General features: G+C 36.3%; 1 protein-coding gene across 5 annotated transcripts in view; it reads left to right on the top strand.

Moving 5' to 3' along the window:
• Stat92E (Signal transducer and transcription activator Stat92E) overlaps window positions 1-21764 on the top strand; it is a 477065-nt gene that overhangs the window by 151830 nt on the left and 303471 nt on the right. For all 5 annotated transcript variants that reach the window (XM_090412268.1, XM_090412269.1, XM_090412266.1 and 2 more), the window contains one exon: window positions 6520-6653. In XM_090412268.1, the coding sequence (XP_090268394.1) occupies window positions 6520-6653 (134 nt within the window). The remainder of the gene's footprint in view (window positions 1-6519; window positions 6654-21764) is intronic.

Here is a 21764-nt window from a genome sequence, read left to right as displayed (position 1 = left end):
ATATAAATATCCAAGTTTTGGGTAGCGATCACTATTAATTCTTCATAAGTTTTGATTAATAATTATTTAAAAATGTTAATTATTAATAATTAAGAATATTAATATTAAATAATTAATAATTATGGTTTCCTCTCTCTTAAGGTTTTCCTTAAGACGCCAAACAATTTGAGTCTCCACGGGTTGGTGTTTTCCAGCATGGCTTCTATCAGGGCCATATCAGTGAATGCTTTTCCCTGGAATATGAGTGGTCTTACTTAGTGGTAGGTGAGCAAGCTCGAGCACTGAGCAGAACCAATGCTGAGTTGGAATCCTTCGGTCACTTCAATCACTCCTAATTTTTATAAATTAGTTTCGGTTTCATATTGCGAGTGGTTGTGTAATTTAGTGCTCGTGTGAAATTACCAATTTTTATTTGTTTTGTTGTGTTTTTTCATCAGAAAATTTGAGTATTGGTATACTCTATTAATAACGTTTTTATTGAGATATTGTCGGCATGGCACCAACGCAATGAACAATGGTGACAATGACCACATTGTCCAGCAATTTGAATTTGTCGGATGTTATTGACTAGTGTATGCGAAATGTGTGCGTCAAGAAAATTAAAGAGTATGTGGAAGGAAATTGAAACTGGAGAGAGAGAGAGTGTATGTGTATTAAGTGTTTTAAAAGTGGGTGTCTGTTAGGTGATGAGAACATAACAGTTACTGATGATAAGATGGAAAATGTTGTTAATAATGTCGAATGTGCGACCATGGAAATAGAGGAGAGCAAAATTGTTATCAATAAAGAATTAGTGGTCTTAAATGTTATCCTTCACAAGACAAAGCGCAAAATTAAAAAATTGCAGAAGTGGCAAGAGTTGTCTCAGTATTTTAGATGCAGTGGTAAAAGTACTGGAAAAATTGGTAAAAAAGATAATTGAAGAACGGGTAGATAAAAATATGATATTGTATGAGGGTCAACATGGATTTGTGATGTTATCCCATTTATTTTTGGTTGTATATCCATATTATGGTTTCCAGTTGATCTGCCATAGTTTAGTGGTAATAAAGTGCCGCCGTAGCGCAATTGGAAGAATGACGGTACGTTGTGCCCTTCAATTGGAAAAGGCCTAAGTTTGATTCTCGTCATGACAGGAGGAATTTTTATATGGACTTTCTCAATTGAAGGTGAGTTAGCCGACCTCATATGGTGGTAGCAGGGTTTTTTCTCCCAGAAATTCGGGTTTTTCATCCCACATACAGCGGCCCTTCAGAACACACGCAATTTACAGACAAAAAATTCTAGTGATGGTGGTTGTGGGCAGTAGATGGCGTTGATGTAGGTGATTGGTAGTATAGGTTCTGTGTAATAGTGGAGATGAAGAGTTGTACAGTAGGTGTCCTCCCGCGATGAGTCTTCGGACTCCTTGGAGGTGTCAATAATAATAATAATAAGGTAGTTTTTGTGTTCTGAGATTTTGATGTTGCCTGTTTGGCCATAGTAGGATAACTGCAGAGTACTTGGTAGGTATTTATTATAGCTTTATTGATTTAGTAGTAAATCAGTAAACATCCCATATATCTGTGGTAGCTACGAAAAGTTAAGATCTTGAGAAAATGCAATCTGGCAACCACCTTAAACCATACAAAAAAAAAAAAAATAATAATAATAATAAATAATAATAATAATAAAAAATAATAATATATATATACCATTTTTGGTGGGTTAACAGTCAACATCAGAAACTCAGAGCACGAAAACTATGTTCAATACTATTTTCATGGCTGCTCAGGAGTTGCAGACCAGGCCACCTTGCTTCACTGATGCAAATACAACTAGGGAAAACCATTCCAAATCTTCCTTTCCCTAATAAATTATTCTCTCCTCAACAGATGTGGATGTATTCATTTGGGAAACACCCATCCTCAGATATTCAGCCCACCAGCCAAGAACATTCATCACATCTACTAGGTCAGCGCTTCCCAAACTGTGGGCCGTGGCCCCCTTAGGGGCCATAGGTTTTGTTGAGGGGGGCCGTGAAATAATGAAAACAAATTTAAAATGTTTTAAGACTAAGTCGATTATTTATCTTAAAAGAAACGTATTTAAATTTTATTATTTCTTTTTTGTTATTTTTTATATTTTAATGGAAAAAAATCACACATTGGTGCGGGTTCACAAATCTTACTTCCTGCGTATTTTGGCGCTTAATGAATATTAGTAAATATATGCTTATTCATATAAGTTTCATTTCAAAGCAGAAATCTAAGAATTGCAGTTTCAAATATTTCACCTGAATTGGTGTAGCAGTACTGAAACTCATCCATCACTTTAAATTGTTATTAAACTTAAGACTATTACACTTTTTTTATAAAAAAAAATTAAAAAAAGTGTAATAGTCTTATGAATAATTGTCAAGAAAAAATTCAACATAATGTTATTAAACTTCTTTTATGTTTTTAATTCTTTCTTTATTACTATTCGTTTTATGTTTCATATGCTTGTACTGCAAATGTATAATAACATCATATCTTATCTATATAAAAATGTAAGATAATGTGCCATGTCAAATGTGTATGTAAGATGCTAAAAATGTAATATTTGCATTTGATTTTTGCAATATTCGCTGTGTATGTTTTGTATTGAATATAAATACAATAAATATTATAATAATATGTGTATATTATTATAATATTTTTTTCGAGGGGGGGGCCGTGAAATATTTTAAATTTTCCAAAGGGGGCCCTGACATCCAGAAGTTTGGGAAGCACTGTACTAGGTGGCACTCTTTATGGCTAAGAACCTTCCTTTGAGTCCCTGTTTCAGTCTGACGTACTCATAGTGCCTGTGTGTACATACCTGAGCTTTGTTCTCAGATGATGCCAATTTGACTTTTGTGAAATATTGAAAGTAATAATTACATCTTTTTTATTTATTATATACTCTACATTATACTTTCCTTCCTAAAATAATGAGATTCATAGCAAGACGGATAAGCTTGAACACTGGGCTTGATAAGCCATAAAATTTGTTGTTGTATTTGTTACTTTTATCATTTTGAATATATATATATATACACAGTATTACTAAATCACTTAAGGAATTGACAATGTAGATACGAATATAAATTAAACTACACTTTAATAAATATTTCCGATATTTCAGCATCGTCACGTTGCCATCTTCAAAAGGAACTTATAAAAAAGGCACGTGCATGTAGGCACTGCAACACAGTAACTGAGAATGAAGTGATGAAGCTATCGTTCTCCTAAAAGTCCTGATGGTGCCCCCTAGCGGGCTAAGTAGTTGTTCTTGGCCGTTGGGCTGAAGGTCTGCTGATGTAAGCCTCCCAAATTTGGGGCAGTCTCATACAACCAAATTTGTTGAAGTTTGGAGAGTTTCTTAGGGCTGAGGCTGATTCCATAAATAGTCTTTTGAATTTGTATTTGCTACGGTGTATTACTGTAGCTTTCTTCCACCGTATTCTGTGGCGTGTATCCAGAGCATGGTCTGCAAGACCAGAATGGCTGTACTTGTGAAAACGGATGTAGTCCTTGTGTTCTGAAATTCTGATATTCACTGCCCTGCCTGTTTGACCAAAGTAAGACAGTTTGCAGCTGCATGGGACCTAGTATACACCAGGTAGGTTTAGGGGAAGTGGTTGGTCTTTAATGGAGCAGATAAGGGATGCCAATTTTCTGTATGGTCTGTAACAGGAGGTCAAGTTATGTTTTTTTGAGATTTTGGTAATTTTTTCAGAGGTGCCTTGGATGTAGGGAATGGTGATGGATTTAGAGTAATCATTGTTGTGGAGGGGGTGGGGGGTTGTAGGTTTCAATATTTTTTTGGGGGGGGTTAGCCATTGGCTGAGAAAGTGTTGAGGATGTGATTTAGTTCAGTGTTTAGGGCCATGTCGTTAGAACAAATTAGTTTAGCTTTGTTGTATAGTGTTTTCACCACTCCATATTGTTGTGGGGGGGGGGTGATTGTTGGTGACTGTACCTGCCTGTATGGGTGGGTTTACTATAAACTGAGAAAACCAAGGTTCCATCAGGCTGGTGGGTGACTAGTGTGTCCAGGAAAGGGAGGCTGATGTTTTCCTCTTTTTCCAGGGTGAACTCGATTCTGGGGTGTTGGTTGTTTAAGTGTGTTAAGGAGAGGAGTGTATCAGAGCCATGTGACCAAATAGCGAACACATCATCAACGTAGCGAAGCCATATGGTTGGTTTTTGTGGGGCAGAGGCTAAGGCTTTTTCTTTAAAGGTCTCCATAAAGAAATTGGCCAAAGGTGGAGAGAGTGGTGAACCCATCACTGTCCCCTCTATTTGTTTGTAGAATTTTCCCTGCCAAACGAAATAGCCTGAGTTCATTGTGAACTGAAATAGGGCTGAGATATCGGGAGGAAACTTAGCTTGGATTAGCTCTGAAGTTTCCTTGAGTGGGACATTTGTGAATAAGGAGGAGACGTCAAAGCTGACCATTATGTCAATATGTTGGAGTGTAAGGTTTTCTATGCTGGCTTTGAAGTGGGCTGAGTTTTTTTTATGCGTGATGGTGTGTTGCCAGTATAGTGTGTGATCGCTTTGACCAAATGTTTAGCTATTTGTATGTGGGGTAATCAGTGCCATCCACTATGGGATGTAATGGCACATTTTCTTTATGTATTTTTGGGAGTCCATAAATACGGTGGGGGTATAGAGTTAAACGGTTTTAATCTGTTGGTAAATTCTACAGGCCAAGAAGTGACTTTCTTAAGGAGCTTGTGAAGTTTTCTGATTTGTGAGTTGGTGGGATTGTATATGATAGGGAGGTAAGTAGCCCGATCTAATAGAAGAGCATTAAGCTTACCTGTGTAGTTCTTTTGGTTAAGTACTATAGTTGCATTTCCCTTATCCGCTTTGGTAATAACTATTTCTTTATTATTCCTCATTTCCTGCAGCTTTATATTCCTTGTTGTATATGTTGGTTTTGGTGGTCTTGCTTTGGAGAGGACACAAGCTACATCCAGTCTTACACTGTTGGCGATTTGATTTGGAAGGTGGCAGATTCCGTGTTTGATCTGAATCATAATATCCTCACTAGGTATTTTTCTGGGAGCAATGCCGAATTTGTGGCCACGTGAAAGCGTGTTGAGTGCTACAGGCTTCAGGGTGACTGAAGAAAGGTTGATTACGGTGTTGGTAGGAAGTTTTGGATTGATGGTCGAGTTCTTTTTCAATTTTTCGAATTTTTTCATCTGTTGACCTCGTATTTTTTCAAATTCTTTGTCTGCAGCGGTACACGAGACGTCGTGTAAAATTTATCGAAGCTCATGATTTAAAGTGCATGAAAGCTCTTCTTCAAAAGTACGAATAGCTTTGTTAATGTCTGCTAAGAGAAACTGCGTGGCGGCGATTTGTTCCCGACTCAAAGCGTAGCTGGCGTGGTTATAGATACGGAGAGCTTTTTGTGAAAGAAAATGGTGCTTGAATTTTACACAGTTCAGGATTACATGATTATCCCGGCAGCGTTTTAGGAAAGTTGTCCATGCTGTCCATGCCAAAGACCGGCTAACTTGGCTATAGTTGAGGAAGATCCTTAAGTTCCTCATGCTGTCGATGGGAATCGAACATAGGACACTCCTTCCCCAGGCATATGGTTGTGAAGCATGTAGCCACTAGGCTAATCGCGCAGACGACAAAAATATAAGATCTGATAATATTGGAGTCTTGACAGATCAAAGCTCAATTTGGAGGAAAATTGTTGAATCGGATAGTAGTGATGTCACTTTCTTCTCTAACACTGATAATATCATGTACACCTCCTGAGGGTACTTGTTAGGAGTTTGATGACATTGATTTTTAACATAGATATGTCATCTAAAAAAAAAAAAAATCAGCTAACGCCTATTTATTCCCGTATATGGGGAGTAGGCGAGGCCATTTAGCCCTATCTAACTTTTGGAAACTGAGTGGGCAGTTCAATCTCCACTGGAACCAATCAGAGATAGATGGCCCAAGGCTATCACTAATTAAGCGGTACTCAGTGAAGAGAGACGGCTCAAATGTGCCGCCATCTCGTGGTCCCTAACCCTAACACAATATATTTAATGTCTGAAATAATGTGGGTTCTACGGTCTATTTTCTTGAGTTTACAGGACGAAAAACCCGAGTTTCCGGGAGGAAAAACCTGCTTGCCCGTGCCAGAGATCGACTAACTCGGGAACCGGTCGAAAAAAGGCTTAGAAATATTTCCTCTAGTCGCCGACTAGACTCGAAACCAAGTCTTCCTTCATGCGGCCAAGCGCGGCGGTGTGCAAATGCCACATCCGCTGAGCTACACAGGCAACATAGATATGATATATGTAAATTTACAAATGTGTATCTGTTCTATCTTTTTTATGTTGTATGTGTGCTAAACACTAACAATTAGATGTCTAATATAAATTATTGACCATATTGTATTTTCTTTGGAAAGTTATATTATTTTCATTTACTTATTTCTGTTTGATCTTTGCAACACCACATTTCACATTTGTTTAACTTTATTCCTGTGTAGCCCGAATACAACAGTTAACATCACAGTCAAATGGTCAAACGAATATGGAACTATTAGCAAAGCTTCAGAAGGACAAAGAACTATTTGATCAAGCTTTACGACAGAAACTTGCACAACTTGGTCAGATGAGGCTGGTAAGCCATTAAATTTCGTGATGCTTATAAATTAGTTATTCAGAGAAAGTGTAAATTAGTTTTAAAAAGAATTTTTAAGCTGTGTGGAAGAAATGAGTGTCAGTTGTTGAATGCATGGAGTGAATTCAAATGGCATAAGAGGGATGGCCTAGAAAACTAATAGATTAGGACATTAGAGGCTCCTAAGAAATGATTTATTGAGATTAGATCTTATGCCATGAGTCAGGGAAACTAGATCATCATGACAAAAATGCTATAGTAAATCCAGCTAAGGTATGCAGTTGTGATACCTTAGCTGAATTTATTATAGCATAATATGAATGTCATTGAGCATGGTTATGAATCTTTTTATGAAATAGTTATGAAACTTGACAACTTAGTCAGATGAGGCTGGTAAGTGTCTAGGTTTGGAAAAGAGAAATTTGCCCAGCTGGGCTATGCAGACTTCAGTGTAAGTATAAGAAAAAGCAGGAGGTAACGGGTTATGTCTATACACAAATGCCAGGAGCATCAGAACACAAAAGTGGTTGGTTTTTTTCTTTGGTGAATACATTGTGGCCTTACCATGTTTATGATTTCAAACTGTTTCATTTTTTCTCAAACAATATTCATATATTTGAATGTATTATTCTGCTGAAACTTCCTACACTGATGCCTATCTTCTGCTGATGCCGAGTTGGAGTTTGTATCACTGGTCGACTTTACACTGTTTTTGCCCTGGATATCTGATAACATCACAGGGAACCTTGTTTAGCTGGATGACATCCCAGCTTGCATGAAATTTCATGGTGGTGTCCTTTTTCTTTCATTCTTTCTTTCTTTCTTTTGTTTTTTTTTAAACCAATACAGAATGCAATTTGATTTATAGAGTTCTAAATTGCCAGCCCATCCTCATTCATTCAGTATCGAGGTGCATTCCTACTAATGCTATGACCTGCATAGAGGTGAGGATTGGAGATTGGATGACATCCCAGCTTGCATGAAATTTCATAGTAGTGTCCTTTTTCTTTCTTTCTTTCTTTTTTTTTAAGCCAATACAGAATGCAATTTGGTTCATTCATACTAATGCTATGACCCTCATGGAGGCAGGGATTGGAGATTACACCTGAAGCATTGTTTAATTCCCATCGTTCCTTAAAGGATATGGAGGTCTCTTCCTGGTTATCTAGTTCTTACCTTAAGCAACTCGTAGCATAGATACATTACATTCATTTTTAGTGCATATAAACAGCCAGCTTCCAAAATTATGCATCTATATAACAAGAAACAAATGTATCTCTTCTTCCTAGATACGCTAGTTTCGTGAGTTCCAAATGGTTCATTATCCTTTTTTTTTTTGTTGTTGTTTATAAAAAATCTTGCATGCATTGTTTGTGCACACACAAACAATGCATGCAATGCATGCGTCATCCTTTTTGACAGTATTGCATCCTCAAAACACACACAGAGCCATTACTATTTGTTCTAATGTCAGAACTCTTGCTGCTGAATTTATCCTCCTATTCCAGCACACCAACATGCAATATCAACAGGAAAACCATTCTGACCTCTTTGACATGATCAAGTTTTTATATATATATATATATATATATATAAAATCTCTGTGTCTTTCTCAAACCACACACGGAGCTATCAATCTTTATCTGTTCTGTGAAGGGAACAGCTTCGTCCCCTTACTCATTCTGGAGTGTATGAAGTTCATTGCTTGCATCCTAGCCTACTTTGGACAGACCAGTAGATCTGTTAGCAGAACACAAAGACTACATTAGTAATTATCTGTATTTGAAGGCATAACTATTAACTTTTTTGATATATCTTTATTCATGATTAAATGGAAGAAGTTGCTATAAGTGTCGGAGACTAATTTTGTAATCTTCATCAGCTGTGAAGCACTTTCTAACCCCCAGTATGCATAGCTGCATTAATTTTTGCCAAGATCTCGGAGATAGTGATTCTAAGACCACATTTAACCCAACTTCTGAATTATCTTAGTTTTTTATCTGGCTCCTTTATAGGCCATTATCTTTTTTCAGTTACAATTTGAATTGTTTGTACAACCATTTAATTGAATACTGTATTTTGCTATTGTAATTTGTGTTCTAAAGATGCTGCTTTTATTTCTGACTGTGAAATACTAACAACTCAATAAATTATTTTGTTCTTCTGATATGGTTTATACTATAAATTGGTTTGGTTGTTGGATTTCAAGCTAGTTTTCTATTCTTGAAAGCACTCATAAACTTCTTGCCAAAAATGGTCATAAACTTAGTTCCACAGTGTCTCCCTTTCCTGATAGTTCCATGAAAATTTATTGAAAACTGTTCATAAAAAGACAGTTTACTGAATGGTAATTCGTCTAATGACAATTCATAGAAAAAGCAGTTCATCGAATAAACAACTAATCGAACAACAGTTTAACGAATAAGCAATTCGTCAAATGACAGTTCATTGCACGACAATTCGTCGCAAATGCAATTAATTGAAAAGACAATTCATCGATAATTTTTCACGAATTCTTTCATAATTCATCAAAAGATGAATTTTCTTGAAAACTATTGTTTTAAAGTGTTCGGTAAGAGTATACCTTATCATCCAATATATACACAATATATGTAGGTGGTCACTGAGAAGTTATAATTATTTTGCTGTATATTACATTATACTGCTAGCATACCTGCTACTTCATTGTGTAGCCCAGGGTTTCCCAAACTATGTTCCATGGAACACTGGTGTTCCATGGAAAGTGAATAATTGTTCCGTGAAAAATTATCAAAATTGATATGAGCTTTGAATGATTTTTAATGCTGTGACAAGATCAAACATATTTGAAAATCAAGCACTCCTCACTTTGCATGTGGATTGTGCTATTAAAGCCACTGCGTGCTGGCTTGACCCAGCCACTTACAGTTGTCAACACCACTGAATGCGAGTGAAGTATGGAGGTATCTATTCTAGGAAACGTGTGGTCACAAGCAAGGTCAGTGCGATGCGCTGCAGCCCGGCATGCCTGTAGTGTGCACTGTCACATTTTTGCAATGCAATGCAATACAGCCTGCTTCAGCAATAGTGTGCGCTTAGCTTTGCATTTAATACGAGACCGATGATACTCTACTCTAACCAAGGTGTTCTATTAAAATTTCAGGATTTGTGAAGTGTTCCATTGCGGGAAAAGTTTGAGAAATACTTGTAGACAGTGATTTATCTTTAGACAAAAAAAAAAGTTTGTTCTACCTAATTTTTTCACAACAGTGATCAGATTGAAATCAAAACAGTCAAATTTTAATATAGACCTTGACTGTAAAATTTCATTAAATTTCTTCCAGTTAGAGCATAAGTATTAATATCATTTCAAAATTTCTTTAACAAAATTTTCTAATAAAAGTGATCCTCTTGGAACTAAAAACTGAACCTCACAGGCTTCTTGTGCATTTCAAAATTTCTGAAGTTTATTGTATTTTACTAAGTCAGAGAGTTATTGCAATACACTCAGTGGACAAAACATTAGAGATACCTACCTATAGTGTGTTGGTCTTCCTCTAATGCAAATAATAGTCTGTACTCTCTGAGGCATTGACTCTATCAGATGCCGGAGGCAATTCTAGCCATGTCTGTTGTAGCATTGTCTACAACTGTGCCTTAAACATCAGTCCTGGATACATGGATTTAAATCCAGCGATCTTGGGGGTGGTGGGGGGGGAGGCACTTGATGATCCCAAACTCAGATGGGTGTTCCTCAAGCCATGTCTGGGTGGTTGTGGGGTGGTGCACTGTCCTGCTGAAACAGACCATCGGCTTCAGGATGCACGAAAGCCATTGTGTGTAGGTGATCAACGAGTACATTCTGGTAGCTCTCAGCATTTAAGGACCTAATGTGTCACATGAGAAGGCTCTCCACCACCTCCTCCAACAAAGCTGAACTGACACAATGGGGTCATGGCTTCATGCTGTCAATGCCACACCTACACCCTCCGTCTGCTTGGTACAACTGATAATGGGATTCATCAGGCCACATGACTCTGGTCCACTCTGCAGATGTCCAATTTTGATGGTCCCAATACCAGGCAAGGTGCAGTGCTTGGCGATGAGCTGTCAACAGTGGTACATGATTAAGATGTTGGCTCCAATAGCCCATGTATTGCAGGGTACACTGTACCATTCACTCGCTGACTTTGCTTGGACCTTCAGTATTGAAACTGGATGTGACAATTCTTTCTTTCAAGGTTACACGGTGGTCAGCCTTCATAGTTAAGAATTTATGGAGACACAACACGTGTTAAAATAATTACTTTACTTAATATTAGGAAAGTAATATTTGACGTTTTGACCTCTGCATTGAGGTCATCATCAGGAAAATACATATGTATAAGATACCACTGCACTTTACAAAAGTAAAATGAATCTAACTGCTTATTAATCTTTTACCTAGCCTGACCTCTTGTGGAAAAATAAACTAAATTATATTAAATTTAAAAAATGTAAATAGATAAAAAAAAATTTAACTTAAATTAAAAAAAGATGAATATAAAAAAATAAATTAAAATAAAATAAATAGAAAATAAACACATAAAATATTTTTTAAAAACAAATAAATTAAAAACAGAACTACATTAAACATTTCTAAAGTCCTCTCATATTGAGATTTTTTTCTTCTGGGCTTGTTCCGGTTGCTATAAGGGTTACAAATGGGTACTCCACATTCTTGGAGGACCCATCTGAGGACCATATTTAATCTGTCATTTCTTTTCAGGTTTGGATGGTGTTTTAGCATTTCACAGGCTTCTTGGACTTTTCTCTCAAACCAGAGAAATGTGTCGTTTGTGTTCATCTTTTCTGATTGGGATCATGTGTCTTCTTTTCCTTATATAGGATAGGTTACATGTATGTTGGATTTTGTAAACCCCTGAGTGGGCCAGGTATGGAAGAGGATCTTTGGAGATTTTCTTTTCAGGTTTGGATGGTGTTTTAGCATTTCACAGGCTTCTTGGACTTTTCTCTCAAACCAGAGAAATGTGTCATTTGTGTTCATCTTTTCTGATTGGGATCATGTGTCTTCTTTTCCTTATATAGGATAGGTTACATGTATGTTGGATTTTGTAAATAAACCCCTGAGTGGGCCAGGTATGGAAGAGGATCTTTGGAAGAACTGAGTAAATTTCTTAGTTTTGTCGGAGGTTTGAAGGTAGTCTTGATGTTGTATTTATTATTGCATGACACCTCTAGGGAGTCCAAAGACTCATTGAGGGAGGGCACTACTCCACAACTCTGTTTCCTACAACTCCTACAACTCTTTATGAAGTGTTCTGATTATTTTTTCTGAAATTCCTCTAACATAGGGTATGGGTATGGCATTTTTGTAATCTTTTTTTGTTTTTAGCAAACAAAAAATATTGGAGGATATTTTTTGGAGGATCTTGTGCACCGTTTTTTTATTGCAGCTATTTTTTACAAATATTCAAATTCGCTTACTTACTAGAGTGCTTCTAAATTGCCTCAGATGTAAGTTACAAATTTATGGATAATTTAAATTATTTTTAAGATATTATGTAGCTGAAATTTGGGAGTGTTGATGGATAGGGAGTTGAAGTTTAGGGGACACATAGCAAAAGTGCTAAATGAGCTCATTAGATCACTTGGTTACTGAAGAATACTTTGATGAGCAGAGACAAGCAGGTCATTGTTCCTCTTTATCGCACCTTGATAAGATCCCATCTTGACTACTGCATGCAGATCTGGGTGCCAGGGTTTCTTGGCAATGAGGAGGAGGAGATGGAAAGGATTCAGAAGCGAGTGACAACAATGGTAGCATGTCTATGGAATGAAATGAACCTTGTGAGAACAGGTTGAAGATTTGTGGGTTATAGAAACTGGTTGATAGGTGCAAAAGGAGTGATATGATTGAGACATACAAATTACTGAAGGGTTTTTAGGAGATTACTTCAGAGAAAATGTTTCAGAACATGTCTGGTGGAAGGAGAACTAGGGGCCATCCATGGAAACTGAGTAAGGGTGTTAGAACTAGGTTTTTTTGCCTGGAGAGAGTAGTGATGAGTGGAATGGATTGTCAGCGTCTGTTGTGGGTGCCATGACTGTGAATGAGTTTAAAGCAGAGTATGATAGATACTGCGCAGATGTTGGATAGCTCTTGACATGATGTTTAGGGACTCTCTTGATGAGTCTAAGGACTCCTTGGAGTTGCTCGTAATAATAATACTCTAAATAATATTTGAGAAATGAGGCATCCTTATCCAAGACCTCCTGTTACTTCAAATGTTTCAGTTATTCTCTCATCTCTTATTGATTTCTCATGTAGGTTGTCGAGTGGTTACAATAAATTTATAAGCAAGTGAGTTTTTAGCATATCAAAGATTTTATATCTGTCTTGCTTATGAAAAGTTTTTTAATAATCTGAGTGCTAGATGCATTTCTAAGTTGAATTCTCTTCTTTTTTCAATTAGTAGTTTGAAGCTGAATAAAGGATCTGTGCAGGTAGTTGTCATAGTTATTCTTACTTGTTTATGAAAGTAAGAAATAATTGGTGAAATTTATTTCCTGCATGTTTTATAAGTTCTATTGGGATTTTACTTTCTCCTGGTGATTTTTCATTTTTCATTTCTTTTAATGTTTCATTTAATTTTTCTGATGTAATGGGATACTATTATCAGTTACATTTTCCAAAAATCTTTTAAATTCTAATTCTGACTGTTTATTTCCTTTCCAGAGTTTGCTATAATAATCTATCCATTGTTGGTGTATCTCTCCAATGTCTATTGTCTCTAATTCTATTTTCAATATTTAAGTCTCATCTCTGGTAGAGTTCCAAGAGACTGGAAAGAGGGCAAAATAATTCCCTTGCATAAGGGAGCTTCTAAGACTAAGACTGCAGTAGCAGATTATAGACCAATCCTGATCTCAGGTGTGGTGGTAAAAGTACTGGAAAAATTTGGGTTGCAAAGCGTATTTAAACAGTTACTATTTTTGTATACAACATTACTTTTTTTTTAAAAAATTTCGTTGATTTTTGTTCCATTCCTGAATGATTTTTTCAAAAACAAACTGAGAAAATAACATTTCAGTGGAGTACAAGAATATTCAAGAATGGCTAAATAAAATAAATACGATACCGTATGAAGGTCACCATGGCTTTGTGAAGGGTCAGTCATGCCTTAGTAATTTACTAACTTTTTGTAATATTTTATAATTTATAAAAGCTGAGTTGGATAAAGTCTACATGATGATTTTGCTGGATACCACCTGGAACTATGTCATGCAAATTAGAACAAATGGATATGACATTGGTTAAGTGGATAAGACGGTGACTACTGGACAGATATCAAAAAGTGGTATATGGAGAGGCAGAATCGAGGCGAAAACAGGTGATGTGCTGTAAGGTTCAGTGCTGGGACCATTGATGCTTAATTTGCACATAAATGATATAGGAAATAACCTGAAATGAATCTTTAACATTCCATGAGAAATGTAAAGTTATGCATTTTGGGATAAATTGATTACAAGCTGTCATTGATGGCACTGTACTCCAGGAAGTAGATGATGCTAGAGATTTAGGGGTGGTGGTAGACAGCGAGTTAAAGTTTAGAGGACATATTGCTAAGGTTGCTAAATTAGCCTCTAAAATTACTTGGCTAGTGAAGAACACATTAACAAGTAGAGATAAAGAAGTTGTAATTCTTTTTTATAAGACCTTGATATGTCTACATCTGGATTACTCTGCTCAAATCCGGTCCTCTGGGTTTCTTGGGGATGAGGAAGCGGTGGAGAGGAATCAGAGGCGAGTGACCAATTTGGTGAGTGGGCTGTGGAATGTTCCTTATGAGGATAGATTGAAGGTGTGTGGATTGCAAAAGTTAAGTTGATAGGAGAAAAAGAGAGGATATGATAGAAGCATTTAAGGACCAGAATAAGGGGTCATCCCTGGAAGTTGAATAAAGATGTGGTTAGTAGGGCATGAGGACTAGATTTTTTGCTTGGAGAGTTGTGAATGAGTGGAGTGGGTTGCTAGAATCAGTTGCGAGTGCGTTGTCCTGTTAATGGGTTCAAGGAGAGGTATAATAGATTGTATGGATAGATTGGGTCTCCCTGTGATGAGTCTTTGGACTCCATTGAGGTGCCCATATAATAATAATAATAATAATCTATTTGTAAGAACTTTGTTGATTTTTGATTATGGTTTATATATTTCTTTTCCTAATTTACTTATATAATTATCCCTACTTTTTATGTGAAGTTTTCTTGTCTCTCTCTCTCTTTCTCTTTTTAAAAGATGTTAAAAGTTTATTTTCCACTTGGTTAGAGTATAATAAATTTAGTTTAATCCTTTATCCAAGTGTGAGCAAACAAAGTTTGCTCCTGAAAGTATCTTCAGGACTGGGTTAAGATGGTACAACACCAGGGCAACTCGTTGCAAAGGTGGAGCAAGCTACCAACATCCTATCTCAGTATCTCCTATAATGCAAAACACATCTCCTTGCGGATATGTCTAATGTTATGCATTAAGGGAAGGGCCACTACCCAGACTAGTTTCGACCTTTATTGAGGTCTCTTCAGTGGGAGCCAGGCCCAAGTGGAGATATCAGGCAGAAGCATTAGTAGGTCATCTCCACCTATAGGAATTGCCAATTGGTGTGCCACCCTTTTTTTTTTTTTTTTTTAATAATTTACTCTGGATTTAGAGAAAGATGTTAAAAGTTTATTTTCCACTTGGTTAGAGTATAATAAATTTAGTTTAATCCTTTATCCAAGTGTGAGCAAACAAAGTTTGCGCCTGAAAGTATCTTCAGGACTGGGTTAAGATGGTACAACACCAGGGCAACTCGTTGCAAAGGTGGAGCAAGCTACCAACACTCCTATCTCAGTATCTCCTATAATGCAAAACACATCTCCTTGCGGATATGTCTTAATGCCTTCCCTTAATGCATAACATTAGACATATCCGCAAGGAGATGTGTTTTGCATTATAGGAGATACTGAGATAGGAGTGTTGATAGCTTGCTCCACCTTTGCAACGAGTTGCCCTGGTGTTGTACCATTTTAACCCAGTCCTGAAGATACTTTCAGGCGCAAACTTTGTTTGCTCACACTTGGATAAAGGATTAAACTAAATTTATTATACTCTAACCAAGTGGAAAATAAACTTTTAACATCTTTCTCTAAATCCAGAGTAAATTATTAAAAAAAAAGGGTGACACACCAATTGGCAATTCCTATAGGTGGAGATGACCTACTAATGCTTCTGCCTGATATCTCCACTTGGGCCTGGCTCCCACTGAAGAGACCTCAATAAAGGTCGAAACTAGTCTGGGTAGTGGCCCTTCCCTTAATGCATAACATTAGACATATTCGCAAGGAGATGTGTTTTGCATTATAGGAGATACTGAGATAGGAGTGTTGGTAGCTTGCTCCACCTTTGCAACGAGTTGCCCTGGTGTTGTACCATCTTAACCCAGTCCTGAAGATACTTTCAGGCGCAAACTTTGTTTGCTCACACTTGGATAAAGGATTAAACTAAATTTATTATATCTTTCTCTTTTGCCATTTCTTTTTTTCCTGTTATATTTCATCTTCCAATTTTCGTCAGGTAAGTTGTTTAACATATGCAGTTTTTTAATCTTCATTTATATTCTTGATTTCATCATTCCACATTCAGAGTCTGTGTTCGTTTTCTTTTTTCTGCTACTTTGTGTATAATGAGTGTCTGATTTTTCCATTCTTCCTCTATCTTTTCTTTCTATTCTGTTGCTTTTAAGTATTTATTTATATTCTGTTGCTTTTAAGTATTTATTTATATTCTGTTGTCTTAAAATGCATTTTTTTTTGTAGTAATAGATTTATTTTATATAGATGTTCATCTTCAATTTTACAAAACACAACTTACCTTCTTTCAAACAAGAAAGACCATATTTCATCTCTACTCACCTTTCATAATATCTAGATCTCCATACAAGATCCAGATTCTCTTTACATAAGCACATCATCCATAGTCTTCTCTATATCCCCAAAATTAGATGCACTTTTCCATTCATGACTGTTTCACCTGTGCAACTTATCATGCTGTACATATGCCCAGTATGCCATACCTTTGAATAGTATGACCTAATTACATCCATTTACCACAAACCTACCTTCACTGGCCTCTGCATATGCAGAAGTCAGTGCATCAACCAACTTGAAAAAAAAAAAAAAAAAAAAAAAACTTGCATTATAAAAACTTTATTGCATCAAGTCCACATTGTGTACTCTGCCCACACAGGATCTCAAACTAGAAGTTAATATCCAATGAGTCATGCAAAAAAAAAAAAAAAAAAGAAACCACTTCTCAAAGAAAAATAAAGCATCTATTTGATTCATACAAGCCTACTTTTTGCATTCAGAAGCCAGTATGGAGGGATCCAATTATATTTCAGATATCTCCAAACCAGTTACAAAAATCCTCAAGAAGTACTCAGCACTGGTGTACTCTGATATTTGTAGAAAATCTGAAGAAAGGAAGCCATTCACTAATGCAAGCATTGAATGACCAGTGAGGAAATTGGCAATTTACGTGCATAGGGTGGATGATAGACCATATGATCATAATCTTGTAAGTCTGCCTTTGTGCTAGACCTGATCTTTGGAAACATCTAGAGTGACCACACAGGTTTCACCATACCTTTACATAGATTGAGTCCATAGTTGGGTAATGTTGGCAACAAGTTCTGATGTGGGTGAAGAGTAGTTTTAAATTGATTAATTGGTTGGCTTCTAAATAGTGAAGGAGTTTATTAATTGATACTTTTGTCTATTATTTTTGATATAACTGAGATGGTGCAGTGGGACAATAGTTGGAGTTTGCTTTTATCTTTCTTCAAGCTAGTTTTCATGCAGAAGGGTATATTTTAGGTGAGTTTGAAAGATTGTAAAAAATATAGAGGATGGTGTTATTTTCAGGAATGCAAGTTTTAAAGCATATCTGGGGAGGATAAGGGGAATGCCATCAGAACCAGAAGATTTGACGGTGTTCAAAAACTATTCAGGATTTTTCTGATCTGATATCTTTCTGACAAAAGATTAGATGAGGCATATACTGCAGTTCTTGGTTGTGCTGGGAAATACTTTGCCATGATCATCAGTATTGAAGTTGGAGGAAAAGAATGGTGTTAAGAGGTCAGCCTTGTCTTTGGACAATGTTACCATCTGGATGTGAAATAGTGGAAATATGAATGAGTAAAAATTGTGATCAGTGGCCTTTGAAATGGACCAGATGGCTTGACTGCCATTTAAGTAGAAGGCCAGTTTAGTACTTGTCCTTCCAGTGTCATATTTGAATTTACTGATGGTCTCTTTACTCATTTTAGAAATTATGGACTTTACAACCGTGTTATAAATAACTTTTAATTTCCCAGTGTTTCGATCTTCATATTAAGATCATCATCTGGAGCATATACAAATATACAGGACAAGCTGAGTTACATTACATACAGTAAGCTAGAGAAAAAATGATTTCATCACAGGTTATTCTACTGGCATGACCTCTAGTGAAAAAAAAAATACAAATTAATTATTTAGAAACATCAAACTAAATTCTATTTATGATAACATTAGCAAACATTCTTTCTTATAGACAGTTTTCTTTCAGTAACAATGATGTCCTATTTTTAGCATTACAATTGCTATTTTTGATTTAGGATACTGGATTATCTGCAGTCCTGTTTTTAGTTGCTCTTAGAGAGGAAGATTCCGTGGGTCGAATATGTGCCTTCCATATGTTTGGGATTTTTAGACCGTCATTATTATTCAGATTGGAGTGGTTGATAATAATCTCACAGGCTACTTTAAATTTGCATTCATACCATGTTTTGGTGTGATATGAAAACTGGTGCTTTTCCAGCCAATTCTATGTAAGGTGTTCAGGGCATGATCAGAAAGGCCAGCTTCACCATAGTTATTATATTTAATGTGTCATTTATGTTCTTTTTGTCTAATAGGAATTGTGCTGTTTCCCCTATATATGGTATGTTACAGGTGTAATATATAAGGTATACTCCAGGGTGGGCTAGCAGAGGGAGTGGGTCTTTGGATGAGTTGAGTAAGCTTTTTAATTTTTCAGGAGGTTTAAAAGTTGCTTCGAGGTTGTATATTTTTAGTATTCTGTTTATTTTATCTGATGTCCCTTTAATGTAAGGAATGGTTATAGTTTTATTGTAGTCTGGTTTATCTTTGTTTTTTATTGAGGTCTTGTAGAGAATTTTCTTAATAGTGTTCTTTTCTGTAACCATTTTTTAGAAAAGTATTGCTGATAACTTTAAATTCGACTTTCAGTGCATGTTCATTGGATCAGATCTTCAAAGCCCTGTTTTTTAGAGTATTAATGACTAGTTTTTGTGTTATTGCTTTCTGAGCAATAAATACAAAATGTTATATTCAGGCAATGACAATCAAGGAAAAGAAGGAGTAGCCATAGTATTTAACACATAATACGAGGCTAATCCTCTTGAATGGCAGTCAGTCTCAAGTAGAGTAATGTGGGCAAATATGAGAATGGGGAACTGAACAATGAGACTTATTTGTGCCTATGGTCCCACAGAAGATTCTACTAAGGTAGAAGTGGAGAAATTTTTTAAGGCTTTAGAAAAAGCAACTGACACAATGAAAAAGGAAAAGTTGGTCCTTGTTGGGGATCTAAATAGCAGAGTAGGAAAAGACTGTGAGACATACAAAAATATTTTGGGAAAATTTGCAGAAAAGAGCAAAGCTAATAATAATGGCAAATATCTGTTGGATTTCTGTTCAGGACATGGACTGGTTATTACTAACACCATGTTCCAACATAAAAATGTGCACAAATTCACATGGAGAGAAGAGGCTAGGAATAAGAAAAGTCTCATTGACTATGTTATTGTTGATAGTGATGTTTTCTCCCTGGTGCAGGACACCAGAGTGTACAGAGGATTTGAAATTGGAAGTGATCACTATTTAGTCCTTAGCAGGATAAAATTGTGATCACTTAAAAACTAGCTAAACAAAAGTCATGGGAGGACTTTGGCAAGAACATAGAAAATAAATATCAAGAAGGTGGTAAGATATTCTGGAGGTTGTTGAAGAAGCTTAGGAATGGAGGAAAGAGTGCTGTAAAAGGAGTTAGAGATGATAAAGATGACATGAAAACTGGGAGAAAAAGATATCCTTGAAGTATGGAGTAATTACTTTGAAAGCTGTTAAATGAAACAAGCAGTAATGACAGTACAGTGGTAAAAAACACTGACCAGGCATGCAGTCAGGAATACATATCCATACTTGAAGTAGAAAAAGCCATCAAAGGCTTGAAATGTGGAAAGGCAGCAGGAGTAGATGATATTCGACCAGAAATGCTGAAGTATGGTGGTATAAGAGTCTTACAGTGGCTGCACTGCATAGTTCAGAAAGCATGGACAGAGGGACGAATTCCCGATGATTGGATGGAGCTCTCATAGTACCCATATATAAAAAGAGAAATAAAACTGAATGTGAGAATTACAGAGGTATTTCCCTACTGAGTGTTCCTGGCAAAATCTATGCAAGTATACTTGAGAAACGGTTGAGAAGAATTGTAGAAGAAAATCTTGGTGAAGAACAAGCTGGATTCAGGCCAAATAGAGGCTGTCAGGATCAGATCTTCACTTTACGACAAATAGTCGAGAAACCATGGGAATATAACAGAGATCTGTATTTAAGTTTTGTCGATTTGGAAAAGGCATATAACAAGGTGCCAAGAGAGAAGCTATTCAATACACTACAGTTATATGTTGTCAATGGGGCATTATATCAAGCAATACTTAGTCTTTATTTGAGTTGTAAGTCAGCAGTTAGAATTATAGGAAGTACAGGAAGATGGTGTAATGTTAAGTCTGGTGTGAGACTAGGATGTATATTATCCCCTCTGTTCTGAATTTGTTCTGTAAAAGAAGGATTCTGTCATTGATTGGGACATTCTTAAGGAGGGCAGAGACATGAAAACTGACTAATAAATCATCTTTTTCTAATGCAATGTCTTTGATTATGTTTATGAAGTGTTGTGTATTTCTGATATAGGAGGGAGAATGACCTACCAACTCCTTGAGTGTTGCCGTTAATTTCTTGGCTAGATGATAATTCGGGCTATCTATCCCTTCGACTATCAGCTGGAGTGGTGTGTTTTGTTTGTTTATTTTCGGTAGCTCGTAAATTCTCGAGGAACGAGTGTAGTGCGGAAGTAGTTTTTTGACCGTATCTTCGGGCATGTAGAAATTAGCAGCAACACTCAAGTTGTTGCTAAAAATAGGACATCATTGTTAAATAATCAAATCATTGTTTCTCTAGCATACTGTATGTAATGTAACTCAGCTTGTCCTGTATGTTTGTGTATGCTCCAGATGATGATCTTAATATGAAGATCGAAATGTCGGGAAATTAAAAGAGTTATTTATAACGTGGTTGTAAAGTCCATAATTTCTAAAATGAATGCTGATCACTGTGCAAAACTAAAAGAAAGCAGGGTCTCTTTACAGCAGCTGAATTTTAGTTTTCAATCACTTGCGACATCCACAGTGTATTTAGCAGTAGAGATTAAGAAGAGATGAGAATTGTTGGGAGAATGGAGAAAATTAGGTAGCCTGTTGGACAAGGTGACAATATTTGAAAGATTGCACTGACACTGAAAATCTTATCATCTTTTCCAGATTAATCATTGGTATTGGAAAAGGCTAGACATGCTTGAGATTTGAATGTTCAAGTCCCCAAGAAAGACAACATCACTGTTCAGGTATTTTGATTGTAGATGATTAAAATTTGAAGGGACATAGTTGAAAAGATCAGTGTTTATTAGAATTTCAAGTTTGAAAGAGACAGCAAATTAATATAACTGATGAATAGGGCAAGGAAATTTTGAGTCACAGCAGATTATTAAGTGGGGGATTTAAGGTTTGATATTCATTGGCATGGGATTTCAGACTTCGCACATGTTCTTTCTTTATGCTGGAAGGAATAGTGTACAGTGCAGCTAGGAAAGATGAACTAGGCAGAGTGAGTTGAGGCTACTGATAGATTAGGTTTGGCTGTTTGCAGGTGATGATGAACATCATTAAAATTTGTGTTCTCCAAACA

The sequence above is a fragment of the Typopeltis vanoorti genome, chromosome 22, assembly GCF_054136105.1.
Source record: "Typopeltis vanoorti isolate ZY-2024b chromosome 22, IOZ_Tvanoo_1.0, whole genome shotgun sequence".
Taxonomy (NCBI): Eukaryota; Metazoa; Arthropoda; class Arachnida; order Uropygi; family Thelyphonidae; genus Typopeltis; species Typopeltis vanoorti.
The sequence above is the reverse complement of the archived record's forward strand: the minus strand, read 5'-3'. Positions and strand labels throughout refer to the sequence as shown.